We start from the raw sequence: 15,101 nt of genomic DNA on the forward strand, positions 1-15,101 counted from the left end.
TAAACCAACCGCGTTGGACCGGGTTTTAAAATATTGGTTACATCTATAAACTTTTAAAATACGATTTTATTGTCTAATTTTATATTTCGTTTTCGATTTTGGCATCGTTGTAATTCTGCACCACCATCATACTCTTCTCTACTCATCACACATCAAAACCCTTTAAACTCTACTCCCGTTGACCATATCAATTGTCAGTAATTGAGCGATTAAGATTTGCATAATCGTTTCTTTCAAGTTAAATTTGGATCAATCTCAATCATTGAAATCCCACCTTCAAATTTTGATCAATCTCAATTATTAAAATTCAATATTCCATCACCAAAAGACTCATCAGCCTTCCCTCTTAAAGCCTCAATAACTTGAAATGAGTTTGTTCTATATTGGTTGTTGAAATATAAATTTGAGTAATAAAGTGATATTTTAAAAGTTTATAAGTGGAAAAAGTATCACTCACTATTATTTTGGTGGAAAAAAGTCGTGGTAGTCTATTTATAGTGAAAATAAAATAATAATTATTATAAGAGAGCATTAATTAAACCCTTAATTGGATATATCACAGAAATTGATATAAACAGCCAATGTAAAGCAATTTTTAGCATTAGACCAGTGATTTAAAAGGATAAATCGTTCCAGCGTATTGAAACGACATGTCGTAGCGGAAATCTTGAATATTGAAGCGACAAGTCGTTTTCTGATAAGGATGAGATAAAACTACTTCACAAATCACCATCCAGGCCATTCCCACCCTTCTTGAGTGGATAAACAAAAACAAGGCAAAGCAAAGGAAAGCAAAGCGAAATCAAATCCCGAAGAGATGGCAAGTGCAATCCACTGCTTATCTTCTTCTTGTTTGAACATTCAGTCGAAATTCAAAACCCTTTCACTAAACAACAACTCTTCTAGTCATCACTCAAACTTGGCCCCTTTCACCTCTCTCAGCTTCTCCTCCAACCTCTCTCCCAATCTCTTCTCCAAAGGTAATGTCTTATAACTCTACACGCCCATCTCTTTATTTCGCTCTTTTTTGTTCTTTTTCTTGTTTCTGTTTGGTTTGCAAGAAAATGCTTGAGATAATGTTGGATACTGCTGTTTCAATTCCGGGGTTTAAGGTATTTGCAATAAGAAAAACTCATTTCAGTTTAGTGCGGTAGTTGTTGTCGTTGAATAAAGTTGGGTTTTTTTATGACAAAGACGCTAAATTTTGTTTACGAGGTCCTTTGTTTGGTCGGTGGAGTTGATTCTAGAGAAAAATGTTAAATTTGATTTATGCGAACCCCATTTCACAAGTAGTTCGGTCATATTTGAGTCTTTTAATAACCAAAATAACTCAATTAGTTTGGTTGGATGCTTTTGAGTGAATTTCCTTGTGTGTTGTGGATTTAGGGTCTTTGACAATGAGCACAATCCAGAGGCCAATTCATCATTCAGTTGTCTGCGAGGCAGCTCCAACGAAGAAAGCTGATTCAGCTGCAAAAAGAGCCCGTCAAGCTGAGAAAAGGCGCATTTACAACAAATCTAAGAAATCCGAAGTCAGAACCCGCATGAAGAAGGTATCATTGTTGCAAAGTTATGTTTGAGATGGATGCTGTTTGCTTATTCACTCTTTTTTCTAATATATTGAGAAAAAAAAATACTGGGAATTATGTTGCAAAGTGTCTTATCTCTTGTAGCTTTCAGTACTATTTGGTGTGTTATGGGTAATTGATGTCTTTTTCACAGATGGAGGATATTTTTTTTTTTTCCCAAGATCAATTTCTAAAATCCTATGATGCGTATAAAAGATATAGATCCTTGGCTGCTATTATCTGCTCATTTATATTTCTGTGGAGCGAAGAGAAATAGTAACAAGTGCTAGTTGTCTACGATTCATTGAATTGTTTTAGAGTTAACCACATCTCAATCCGACAATTATAATTGCTAATTTTTATTAGCAAAGTAGGTGGATTTCATTAACTGTTTCACATATTTCTATAATGAGACACTTATATCCGTTTAACAATTGCATTCAGGACATGGTCGTGTAAGATATGAGTTTTTTCACTTGTTTATTGCCTGTGCTGCATTACTGAATAAATGGAAGAATTTGTTAGCTTTTTCCTTACCGTGTTTTCTTCTTCACACATGTGGATTCAAATGAAAGTAAATATTTCCGTCTAGGGTGGTACTTCTTGAGCACAAAATATGGCCATGTTACCTAGTACTTATTAAGGGAATAGTATGTTTGCTTCCTGCATCCTCATCCATAGGGGAACTCCAATATTCATGCCAATTTAGAATTAGCTCATAAAGATATTTCTTGAGGCACACTAAAGCAGTAGGAGTTAAGTTTCTCAGGATGGATGATTATTGTTATGGGACTATGTGCAACTGTTATTTCTCTCTCTCTCTCTCTCTCTCTGTCGCATGTGTCTGTGTGTGCTTGTATATGTTTGTTGATTGTGGGTTATAGCTCACACGTTCTTATCAGTTTATGTATGCAGTTATATGTCTGTGCATATAAACATTGTTGTATATTGTGTTCACAAATTGCTAGTGTAGTTAGCATGCTATAGCAATCCATCTGGATGAATGCTAGTAAAAGATGGGGTGGGTTTTCTGTAAGATTTTGCTCTTAAAATCTATCCAGAAATCTGATTGTCCTAATGAAATGTGTGATTGTTTTCATTGATTTGGTTTTTCCAGGTTCTGGAAGCACTGGACGGGCTCAGGAAAAAACCTGAAGCACAACCTGAGGAAGTCCTTCCAATCGAGAAGCTGATTGCAGAGGCATATTCAGTAATTGACAAAGCAGTAAAAGTGGGAACACTTCACAGGAATACTGGAGCTCGCAGGAAGTCTCGCCTTGCTAGAAGAAAAAAGGCTGTGGAAATCCACCATGGCTGGTATACCCCAGAGGCAGCTCCTGCACAAACTGTCTAGTCAACAAGGAGCTGTGGGGAATTGTCTTCTGTTTTCGTATGTAGAGGTTGTGAACTGCTCGACATTTTTGTTATCATATAATGTATTCCATCTTCTTCCAGGACACTCTTTTATTAAGGCATTTAGAATTAGAGATGTCATTAACTTTGCAAATGGTCATGGCTGGATAAAGGTCCACGTTGAGGACCGCTGAATCCTAATACGGGAAAGTAAGAATAGATTGTGTTGTATGAATGACTTGCAGCTCCATAAATAAGGTTGATATAATGCTTAAAACTCAGTGTAAAGAGAGGATAATGGGTAATTCAATATGAAACTTCCCATGTCATGAAGCAAAAACAAGGTTAAAAATTCTCAAATTCATAGTGATAATCAAAATTTGGAAGCAAAATTGCAACTTTAAGACTTACCAATATGTTTAAACACATTTTCAGACGTTCTAATTCAGTTTTGGGAATTGAAAGAAGTTATAAGGTCCTTTTTTTTTTTTTTTTTTTAATAAAAGATATAAGGTCCATTTTAAAAGCTGCTTTCTGTTTTTACAAAACTAAAATTAAATAGAATAACGTTTATATTTTATAGCAAGGATTAAAAAGAAAAATGATTCATGTAAATCATAATAAGAGCTCATATATATATATATTTTAAATTGGATTTTGAAAAATACATAAAAAGTCTTTTATCGATAATTTAAACTCTTACCAATTTTTTTTTTTTAAAATCGTATAAAACCTTTTTTTTTATTGGCTCTACTAAGTTTGGAAATGTTCTGTATTAAACAACACACAACTGCTTTAGTGCTTTATTTATATATTATTCTGGTGTGCAGATTCTGCTATTTTACTGTATAGCAAATTGATAAACCCAGATCCTAGTTTGTAAAGCTTCAACTTGAAATTGTAATTCTGCTTTCAAATAGAAAGGGAAGAGAGAAATGTCATCTGCTATTCATTTCTTTTCTCTTTCGTGCAAACCAAGAAACCCAATCCTCAGTACCAACTCTTCCTTTTCCACTCAGTCAACTCTGGTCACTCTGAGGTCCCTCTGTTTCTTCGCAACTCTAACTCACAGTGTCTTCTTCAAAGGTTACATCTTTTTCACTTAGCCAATCTCTCTCTTTGCTCTATCTCACCTGAATTTGTTTATGATCTTTATATATATATATATATATGAAAGAACCCTTTTCACCCCATAAAAAATCAAGATGTGGAGTAATGTTTTCCTGCACGATTGAGCCAAGTTTTTGTTTTGGGTTAAATATTTTGGTCCCAACAATCTCAAGTGTAAAACTTTTGGGTTCTATTCATTGTTTTTTTCATTAGGTTGTTTGTCAATGATCAATGTTGAAAGGCCAATCCGTCAATCTGTTATTTGCATGGCCAGAAGATATGCTCCCAACTCTAGGTTGAGAAAGGTATACCCACTTTTGATAACTCATTTTTCTTCATGGATTTGTTTATTTATTTGGCTGTCATTATAACATTTTTTATATATATATATATTTTCTAAAGCATTTCTTAAGCTTTTGGGGAAAAAAATGTTAACTTCAATTTACATAGCCTTATATTAGCTAAAAAGCCATCGAAAGCAAGAGCTAATCAGATGTTGAATGCAAAAATATAATGACAAGAAGGGAGATCAAAGGGTTCATTTAGTTAAACTTTTTTTTCATGTTTTCGCTTGTTTATTTTATGTCAATTCCTTGGAGAAAATGTAGAAGTTTGGCTTGTAATTTGAGTGATCTATTGCTGTGCTTTTTCTAGGGTTTATCTTGCTTGCAGCAGAGTTGCTGCTTTAGCGTTGTATTTCGATTCATGGCCCCTGTTTTGTTCAACTAAAAGCACCATATTCATCCATAAACTACAACTAATTGAATACTCCTGACAAGAGTTTTTTCCTCCACAGATGAAGAGCAGAAAAAGGGGTGGTGATCCGGAGAAGAAAAGGACGAGGAAGAGGAAGAGGACTGGGAAAAGGAAAGGTAGGGGTGAGACAAGGAAGAAGAAGAATGTAAAAGTAATCAGGCTTGCTTCATCAGCTGGGACAGGATTTTTCTACGCCAAGAAAAAGAATACGAAGAACATGAAGAAACTTGATATCAAGAAGTATGACCCTACTATAAAACGCCATGTTAAGTTTGCTGAAGTAAAAATGAAGTGAGAGAGAATGAAATTCCAGTTTTGGTTAGGGTAGACTACATATGTCCATCTTCTTTTGCTTCTTCAATATGGTATAGTTGTTTTTCCTGGTTCAGTACATTAGAAGATTGTATTTTCTTTTTGGTTTATACTGAAGCTTGATTATACTCACTGTCATGTTAAAAGGAATTTGATATCCAAATATATTCACATGAACTCGTTTCCGGATTCTGAATGTGCAATAGGTCTTGACTTAAAAGTTCAATTGTCTTAAGAATTTGATAAGCTCTAGAGTGCAGCTTGAACAGATATGAGGGATCATTGTCGTCGAGAAAACAAATTTGTCATTCACCAGATGAGGTTTAAGTGCCAGAGGTCTCTTCTCTATATCACAAGACTTCAGTGACATAATTGAGCGAGAATAATGAATACTGAAAGTCTTATTGCTATGAAATTATAATTCTAAAATTATTAGTATTTTTCAAGACCAAAATAGATTGCAACAAGAGGTGAAGAAAATACTCTCTCCACTTGAAGTACAAAAATCAGTTTACAGTGTTCCAAGAATTTGGCAACGCCATTACATGACATCTATTCATCGAACAATGCTTACGAATCATAAGTCCAGAGAATGCAATATTTGAATTATGCTGCTTCAATCGTTTTGTTAGTGAAGGTAACAGTACCTTCAAGCAGAAATACTATCTAGTTTTTACCTTCTTTTTTCTTTTATGCATAGGTCTCAATGGTTTCTCATCCTTTGCTTCACCCACTTTGTCGTGTTCTGCTTCTTTCTTTTTCAACTTGATGTTCATGGCATTCACCAATATCTCAGTTCTTGGTTCAGGTACCATTCCCTTCGATGTCATCTCATGAAAATAAGATAAAGAATTCTCTAACCTTCCCTTGTCATAGAGCCCATGAATCATAATAGTATAAGATCGCCGGTCAGGTCCCAACCCCTTCTTCTCCATCTCATCCCAAGTATATCTTACTTTTTCTTCATAATCCCAGTTCATATACAGCTTCAGAATCAGATTGTAAATGTCACTACTCATCTCGCATCCATTTCTCACCATCCTCTCCAAAACCCCAGAAACTTCTTCGGGTTTCTTCAAGGACTTGAGCAGGTAATTATAAGTTCTGTCATTAGGCAAACAACTTCCTTTCTTCAGTTCCATTTCATCCAAAAGCTCGTATACTTTGTCCATCCTCCGAATCTTGCATAGATGCTTGATAAGTGAGTTGTACGTAGAGACATTTGGGAGACAGCCTCGCTCATTTATCTCCCTGAAAACTTCCAAAGCTTCAGGAATCCTCCTCTTAAAACAAAGTGCATCAATGACACAACTGCAAATAACCACATCTGGTTTGCACCCTTTCCCCCACATTTCTCGAAACAACCTCATTGCCGGATTCAATTTCCCTTTCTTTGTTAGCGCATTTATGAAAGTTCCATAAGTAAACAAATCTGGCTCACATTTAGACGCAATAATATCCTTCCAAAACCTTTTGGCCTCATGTACATTACCCAATACACACCATCCATTGAGAATAATATTCCTTGCCTTTATATCAAAACCAAACTCTTTCTTCTTCAACTCGAAAAACGTCTCCGCATCATCCACATGCTTATATCTACACAACCACATCAAAAGACTCTGAAAAGCAACCAGGTCATCATTGAACCCAAATTCTTTCCTCTTATTAAAGATACCAATTGCTTCCTCTACTTTATGTGCAGCGGCGTATCTGCGAAGCAGGATTCCATATGTACTCTCATTCACAAGTCCCTCTCCGTGAGACATTTCATCAAACACTTGGATCAATTCCTCAAAACGCCCGGTTCTCCCAAGAATATCAAGCATCTCATTGTAAACATTACATCCAGGTGAATAATCACTTCTTCTAGAGACCCACTTGAAAAATAAGTACACCGGCTTCCAATCAAAACGGTTTAGATTGAGTACATTTATAACCAAATCATCACTCGGATCAAGCTCACACTGAGCTAGAGCATTCTCAATCTCTTGTTCTGAGCTAGTTCCATGATTCTTGAGAATGTTTTGGACTTTTGACACAATTTCACCATCTGGGTATTGTTGAAACTTAGCGTGATTGTCAGTATTAGCAAGGGAGTGAACAAACAGAGCGGTTCTGGTTTTGCCTAGGAAGTTGTTAATGGGGTTAAGGTAAGGATTTAAGGTTTCGTGTGAAATGATGGAGTAATAAGAGATTTGTTTTATTGAGGGTTTGTTTGTGAATTGAATGTAGAATTTGAATTTCTGTTGAAGATTTTCCCGGGAAAATGCTATCGACGGTCGAAATTGCGGACTACGCATTTTAGTATATTTAGTCGGACTTAGCCTTGTTTGAACTTTGAAACATGGGTCCTCAGGCAAGAACGCAAGCCAAATAAAAAAAGGTTCTTTAAAAAAGTGCTTTTCATAAAAGCACTTAATTTAAAATATTCCTTCTCAATAACATTACCCACCCCCAACCAAACGGACCTTTAGTTTTTCTTCTCAATAACATTACCCAATTCGTCTTAAATCAAAAATCAATCTCTTTACCCTTAACCCAATAATTATTAATTGAAAATTCTCCTCAAATCATGATATTTTTATTAACTACATTTCTCTAATTAGAGTCCATAAAATAAATTTATTTTTAAATAAGAAAAAAACCCAAATCTATTGTCTAATATTAATGACACCTAATTTTTTTTTTTTTTTTTTTTTTATCATCAAGGGTGCTCAGGCTAGTTTACACGCACCTTAATTAATCCCTCAAAGTTTTGTAACTGTCAAAGATAAGTACCCCAGTGGTCATCCCTATTAGGGTATGGGGGGACTTAAACTTTGCTGTTTTATTATCAAGTCATCCAATGGTGGTTAATAATACCTAATTTTAGATTAGACTTAATTGATGAGAGTTGGGAAAGATTCGCTGAGATGTTGATTAGTCATAGATGGTAAAATATCTGTCAATAAATTTTAGCCCTAATTGAGAAATTTGGCATCTAAATGAATTTCTTTTTTTTTTATAGAACCTATTCAAAGGAATAAGGTAATAGATGGTCTCAAGAGATTATCATTATCTTCATTAATAACAAGAGGTGTTATTTAGTGGTAAATGTGGGTAATTGTTTTAATATAGAAAGGGTAGGGAGTGGTTCAAAATTTGGTAATGTTGCTCTTTTTGATTACAGGTGGGACTATGCTTCAATTTTAGCTATGTGGTTGCCAATTATTTCTACTTGTTCCTTACTCTAAATACTCCAACAAAATGTGTGTCCTAAAATATATGCCGACAATATTAGATGGTGTAAAAATAGACATTATTTGATAGATTAAATAAGTCATAAGTGTAATATAAAATAGATTTTTGTAGCATTTATTTAAAAAATAATAATAATTGGGAAGATTTAAGACGATAAACTCCTTGATGGTGTGGCTCGTGGAGTAAAGTTGCACTTGGGTCATTACAAGAGAGTAATTGATATCTTATTAGTACCAATGGATCACTATGATATTGTATTAAGCTTTACCTCATAATACAATACGCTGGCAATATAACTTATTTTGTTAAAAATGAATATGAATGTTATATATATATTATGATTAGGGGTGTTCGGATTAGTTTGCGCGCACCTTAATTAATCCCCTGAAATCCTGAAACTATCTGTCAGTGAAGAGCTCCAGTGATTATCTCTATAAGTAGTTGAGGTGAATCGAACTCATAATCTTTTGAATAATACACTTAAAAATCTCAATTGACCACTCCACTACCCAATAATAGTTAACAATACGAATATTTTGACCTTTCCCAATTTTTGTGCCCAATACAATGAATTCACTTAAAATTTAATATAAATTACACCTAATATTAAATTAGATTTGGTTGGTGGCAGTTGGTAAAGATAGGCCTAAGAGAGTAGAGATGTTGATTGGTGACTTATGGTAAAATATATACTAATAAATTTCAAGCCGTAATTGAGAAATTTCTCACTTCAATTATTTTTCCATTTTCATACAAACAAACTATTCAAAGGAATAAGGAAATTTACAAGACCCAATTTTGTCTTGATAATTAATCTTCAAAACCTAAATAATTATCATTATCTTCATTAATAACAAAACTATTATTTTGTGCTAAATGTGGGTAATATAGTTTCGATATATTAAATAATTAAAGAAATTTTGTAACAATTTTTTTTTTTTTTTTTTTTGACTGGTATTCGCTATTAATGGTAAGATATGTGTACGTCCCATAATTTTACCCCTAGAATTCATCGTGCTTTCATTGTCAATATTGTCGTGGACTTTTGAGAACCACGTGTCAATTATATGAAGACACCTCATCACAATTCAACCACTCAACATCTAAGCGGTCGGGCTGATCCGAACCGGTTCCGCGGCGAGAGGCCGGAGAATACAGAACAATCTTCAACTATAGTTACGAAAGCAAAATATTAAAAATTAAAATAAAATAAGGTAGCGAAAAAAGCAGCCGTTATTTCCGTTTCTTACGAAGCGACTAAGAAACAAACACCGTCATAACCGCCGTTATCCTGCGCCGACCATTGGAGCCCGCTGACGCTACGTTTTCAAAAAGACCGCTGCAACGTGTCGATGTGTTATCATTCCCAGTGGGAACTACTAGTGGCTGCTGCGGCTGGGCGTCTAGAGCCCACAATAATTTTGTTAACAATTGAGTCAAACTCCTCGTTGACTGAGCCGCGTAATTACCTTAGGCGCTGTTTGTGGCACGTGAGAGGCATGCCAGGAGCGCTTTTGCGGGGCCCCCTCGAAATTAAAATTAATTCCATATATATTCAAAAAAAATTCATCTACTAAATCCACGGTGAATTAAAGAGAAATTAATTTGTACTAATTATGTAAGTTTGACCAAAACTTATGAAATAGCCTTTATACACATGCAGATTAAAATAAAAACCAATCACTTGAATGCAAAGATATGAAGAATCACTTTAGTTGACACGTGGCACATCTTATTAGCCAACACAATTCAACTGAACTCAGTTCGTGCAAGAAAAGCCACATCCCTTGCTTTGACTGTACCCAACAAGCGAGCAAGCTCTCTCTCCTCCAAAAGCGACGTCGCTTTATCTCCCTCTATCCTCCTCCTCTATAAAAGCCGCCACAACCTGTCTCTCTTCTTCAAGAGCTAACTTCTCTGTTATTTCTCTTCCTTTAAAGAGTAATATTTACCACTATGGCTCCGAGAGAAAGGCCCAGCAACCCGCCGGCTAACCCGAACCTGAGATCGAACTCCATGGAGATCCGATACAGAGGCGTGAGAAAGCGCCCCTGGGGTCGCTACGCCGCCGAGATCCGCGACCCGGGGAAGAAAACCCGTGTCTGGCTCGGCACATTCGACACTGCAGTGGAGGCAGCGCGTGCCTACGATGCGGCCGCGCGTGAGTTTCGTGGCGTGAAAGCCAAAACCAATTTCCCCACCCCAAAGGAGACCACCTTCACGCGCAGCCCCAGCCAGAGCAGCACCGTGGAGTCGTCCTCACCTCCGCTGCCTTCTCAACCGTCGTCTCAGGCGGTAGACTTCAACCAAATGAGCCTCGGGGTGGGGTGCTACCCCGTCGCGGTTGGACGTCCGGTTTTGTTTTTCGACGTGTTCTCACGCGACTCGTGCAGGTTTGATCGTCCAGTGGGGACCGCCCAGAGTGACTCGGATTCGTCATCCGGTGTCGTCGATTACGATCATCACCACAGTTCGGAGAGGACATTGGTGAATCTAAATCTTGATCTTAACCTCCCTCCCCCACCCGAAGTTGCATGAGTTTTGTTGGGTATTTTAGTAGTTTGATAACTGACAGGTTCGGATGAAGAAGATAATGGATATTTGTGTATATAGTAACTGAAGAGCGTCAAGATTGGGTCGATCTTCCTATTTTTGCAACGGAAAAAATTTCTATGAAAAGTTTTCTTAGTGTTGTTTTGACGATGATTGTCAGTACGTATCAGTCATCTGTTTTGATATTTCTATAAATCAAAACCGAGAGAATATTTCTTATTTATCAGTTATCACTATGTCTTTAGTGGAAGGCTTGTTTATCAGTGTAGCTCTTGTTTCGTTGCCTGGAAAATCAACAAAAAAGATACAACCTGAGAAAGATTTTTACACCATCAGGCTTGAAGTCAAATACGTACACTCCCGGATATGAAATAAGATATTACAATTTCAATCTTTTATCATCGAATCCAATTCGAGATGTTGTAAACCAAGGACTATAATTTTTATTGTGTGTTGAAGAACATAGTATTTTTTTTCTTTTTCTTAACAATGGTGAATCTTTGTTCCATGATTATCTTCATTTGTCGGGTATATGTACCATCAGAATTCAAATATTTTTTATCGTAATTCTTAAAAAAGAAAAAAATAAATGGAAGATATTATGATATAAGTGCATTGATGATCGAACAGACATGTCGCCGGCATTATTGGGTCATGGGTGAGGGCTGGGGAGGCTTCATGGCGTGGGTGTTTTTTTATCATTATTTTTTTATTTTTTTATTTTTGGTTTCTTAGCAGCCCAGCGAGGGACTCGGAGTCACGCTATTAATATTTGCGTGCTCACGTCATCATTGTCCCCACTCTTGTACGGACGCCACGAAACTTCACCACGTAACTTGTTATAAAAAGAAAATAAAAAAAGAGTAATTATTCTCGTTTAAAAAAAAATCTCTAGCCACATACTCACGCATCCAATAGAGAAAGAAAGAGAGCGGCCTCATCATGAGAAACCAAGGCGGGCCCGCACTCAATGTCCTCGTGATTCACATACTTATTCGTTTCCGGTTTACCTATCATGCATCTCTAGGATCTCAGGATCCGACGGATGAAATTTGATAGGTATCGTGTGGGTCCGTTGTATAGAAGTAATTGTTTGTGCCTATATATCGATTTCATTTTAATTGAAGTTTTTTAAATAGAGGCGGCACCGACAATGTAACCGGTTAGAGCGAATCAGACGGCAAGCTGCTAAGTGGTGGGGGCCACGTTAGAGTAATTCCGTGTTGACGAGGTACATGTTGGGATTCGGGTTGTCTTCACGTGGACCTCGACCGTCCGATTAAAAATTTGTTTTATTACATTTGGCCCCAACTTTTCAACTAATTACTGTGTTTTTTAGAAAAACCACGTGTACTTGCCTACTTGGTAGTTAAAAGGATGGTCATGTTTTAAATTTGATAAGATATAGATTATCAAAATTTATTAATGAGATAAAATTAATAACAAAAAAAATTATATAACTTTTTTAATAATTTTGTAAGAGAGTGTTTGGCATTTTTAATGAGTTTTTACTAATTATAGACAAAATTTAACGTTTTTTGAATAAAACGAACGAATTTAATACTAATCGATCCGACAAGCTACAAGGGAAAATATAATAAACTCTAAAAAAATTATAAGTCGTTTTTAATTATTATTTTGTGAAGTCAAAGATAAAAAAGAGTTAAGAGGAAAAGGCACTTAAAAGTTAAAAGGTACCAAAATGAAAAACCTCAAAATAGGCCGGGCTTGCAAGAAAAGAACCTAAGACCATATATTGAATAAATAAAAAAATCCATCCACGTGTGAAACAGTCTCATAACAGAAGGCGCGGCGGCCGCACTTGATGGGTCCCAGTCATCGTGTCGTCTGGAATCCACCAACAAGATTGTTTATTTATCCTTTATAAAAAGTTTTCATTTATTAAATTTTATAACAACTACATCCATGCATGAGTTCCATGCACTGGTACCATGATACAGACACCACACACGAATCCTATTCCTCCACCTCACTAATTCACATGGGCACATGTACGGACGACACAGAGGAAGTGAGGGGGTCTGGCCGTGACGTGTGGGTAGGTGACAGAGGTATTTAAGCCGGCGCGTCGGCGATAGAGTAAGAGAGAAGCGTTAGATGAAAGCCACGTGGCGATGTAATTAAAGATAGGGGTTTAAATTAAATAAAAATGTTGGTAGGGTGGGGCTTGAATTGGGGCGGCTGATGTGCTGTGATGTGGTGTGTGTGACCCGCAATAAAACCGTAGTTTGTTGGGCTGTCAGGTGACCGGCCTGTCCGTTAAAAGTGCTGCTGAAGGTGGTGGGGTAAGTGTAGGGAATAGGGATACCTAAAATCGGTTTTGTTTGACCGCGGCAGATTTTTTCCTACTCTGCTTGGATATAGGATTTTAGTTAGGTTAGGCCAGCTTAGCTTTGCTTATTCTTTCAATTCCTTAACTAGCTTCCCCTTTGCATGTGAGTATGTTTGGTGGTTGAAGCCTAAATTATTGACCTCAAATTTTGCTAAACAAAATTTGATAGAAAAACATCACATATAACAGTTTAAAAGAAAATTAATTACGTTCAAGTTAAGATCCCTTTGGATTTTATATCAATCATGATTAATTTAAATATAGATGAGAAAAGAAAAACTAGAGATGTAGAATCATCACGTGTGTTTCTTTGAGTATTTTGATATATTTTAAAAGAGCAAACGACATAATCCCACCCGAAGTTTGGGGAAATCCCAAGTTAATACGGTTGGTTCAATTTATCCTTTTTTGTCACCCTTATTCTCCAGTGTTAATAACGAGGCATCTGACACAGTGACAATGAGTAACAATGACTGAATACCCTTGAACCTTTGACTTTAGATTATTTAACAAATAAACTAAATAGACTGTAAAAAACCAAAAATGCCCCTATATTTATTTATTTTCCAAAAAAGTGAAATTACCCTAATGCCCCTAGACCGTTTGAAGTTCAGCACAATTGTTTGAATGTTGAGGGTTTAGCTGTATAGGCAAAGTAATATTTCTTAAAAATTGACATACATCCTGAAAAGTTTCAAGTTTGAACACAAACACATCCTATACAAAACCAACATCAAAGATCATACTAAAACCATACATACTAGAACAACACTTTTGCATTGAACATATATATATGAAAAATACATAATTTGGCCTTGAAATGGCCTTGAAATGTGATGATCAACAGCCCAAAAAAAGAAATTAAAGCTGCATATTACATCAAAAAAACCTACTGCAGCAGTCCTAAATCAATTACAACATTCACAATAGACAACTTAAATCAGTTGCTATCTGTCATATCACACCCATATTTGCAGCTTTGCACGCCAAGACTAACAAACAAGTCCTATGTACAACTTTCCCAGATTTTACAAAATACAGCAGCTACTTCAACTCCACACATCCAAAAAAACCAACATCATGCTTCTACAGTTTTAACACACCCAAAAACAAAATGATGCTTCAACTCCACACTCCTTAAGTACCTGAAAAAAATCATAAAATCAATTTAAGGGCTGCCCTTGACAGTTTGAAGCAATGTCACAATGTTAAAATTTGAAGGACTGATGTTACACTAACCTGCTATCCTTGACAGTTGCTTCAATGTTGACATGTCTAACTTGTTGGGGCTGATGAGCTTCTCCTCTCTAAACAAAGCATAGAAAACAATGTTAATGCAGCAAATCTATTACAAAAACAATACTATTCACGTTAATAAAAGCTTTAAAATACCCTTTGATTCTTGTTGTTTGAATGATTTTGTGGGTAGCGTCTCTGTTATGTCCTAAAGTTCACAGATCCCACACTAAGTGTTGCACCTTTGTTCATCCTTGGTTCTTCATCAGCATCCTTTTTTCTAGCCTTTTTGGGGCCTCCCAACCTTGGTATGTTTGATAGGTGGATTCAGCTGCCTACCCCCAAGCAAGTCAGGCCAACTAAGTGGGTCAAGTATGGGGTGAATGTGATCAGCATATGTTTTTTCGTATGAAGTGATCCTTAATGAAGATCCACATAATCCTCCATATTTCTAATGTTCCTAAAAAGCAAACAGCGGACTGCATGCACACAAGGGACTCCAGAAAGTTGCCACATTCCACAGTCACAAGTTTGAGATTGAAGGTTTAATATGTGATGTGTCTACTAGAGGCAGTTGTTATCCACCACTTCAAACTCATCACTTCCAGGCCAAATAC

At 36.3% G+C, this 15,101-nt stretch overlaps 4 protein-coding genes across 4 annotated transcripts; 3 read left to right on the plus strand and 1 right to left on the minus strand.

Moving 5' to 3' along the window:
- The first annotated feature begins 772 nt into the window (after positions 1–772).
- Positions 773–3,140, plus strand: LOC116124931 (30S ribosomal protein S20, chloroplastic). Its single transcript, XM_031410686.1, has 3 exons — positions 773–980; positions 1,387–1,553; positions 2,686–3,140. Exons 1-3 carry the CDS (start codon positions 818–820, stop codon positions 2,920–2,922), a joined length of 567 nt encoding a protein of 188 aa, XP_031266546.1. The 5' UTR covers positions 773–817; the 3' UTR covers positions 2,923–3,140.
- Positions 3,141–3,766: 626 nt separating this feature from the next.
- On the plus strand, positions 3,767–5,254 carry LOC116124988. The gene is made up of 3 exons (XM_031410729.1): positions 3,767–4,007; positions 4,245–4,336; positions 4,828–5,254. Exons 1-3 carry the CDS (start codon positions 3,857–3,859, stop codon positions 5,080–5,082), a joined length of 498 nt encoding a protein of 165 aa, XP_031266589.1. The 5' UTR covers positions 3,767–3,856; the 3' UTR covers positions 5,083–5,254.
- Positions 5,255–5,466: 212 nt separating this feature from the next.
- On the minus strand, positions 5,467–7,405 carry LOC116124979 (putative pentatricopeptide repeat-containing protein At3g15200). Its single transcript, XM_031410720.1, has one exon. It carries the CDS (start codon positions 7,400–7,402, stop codon positions 5,762–5,764), a length of 1,641 nt encoding a protein of 546 aa, XP_031266580.1. The 5' UTR covers positions 7,403–7,405; the 3' UTR covers positions 5,467–5,761.
- A 2,829-nt stretch (positions 7,406–10,234) lies between these two features.
- On the plus strand, positions 10,235–11,293 carry LOC116124940 (ethylene-responsive transcription factor 4). Its single transcript, XM_031410695.1, has one exon. It carries the CDS (start codon positions 10,299–10,301, stop codon positions 10,878–10,880), a length of 582 nt encoding a protein of 193 aa, XP_031266555.1. The 5' UTR covers positions 10,235–10,298; the 3' UTR covers positions 10,881–11,293.
- Positions 11,294–15,101: the final 3,808 nt, after the last annotated feature.

This window comes from Pistacia vera, unplaced genomic scaffold, assembly GCF_008641045.1.
Source record: "Pistacia vera cultivar Batoury unplaced genomic scaffold, PisVer_v2 Contig158, whole genome shotgun sequence".
In the NCBI taxonomy this organism is placed as follows: domain Eukaryota; kingdom Viridiplantae; phylum Streptophyta; class Magnoliopsida; order Sapindales; family Anacardiaceae; genus Pistacia; species Pistacia vera.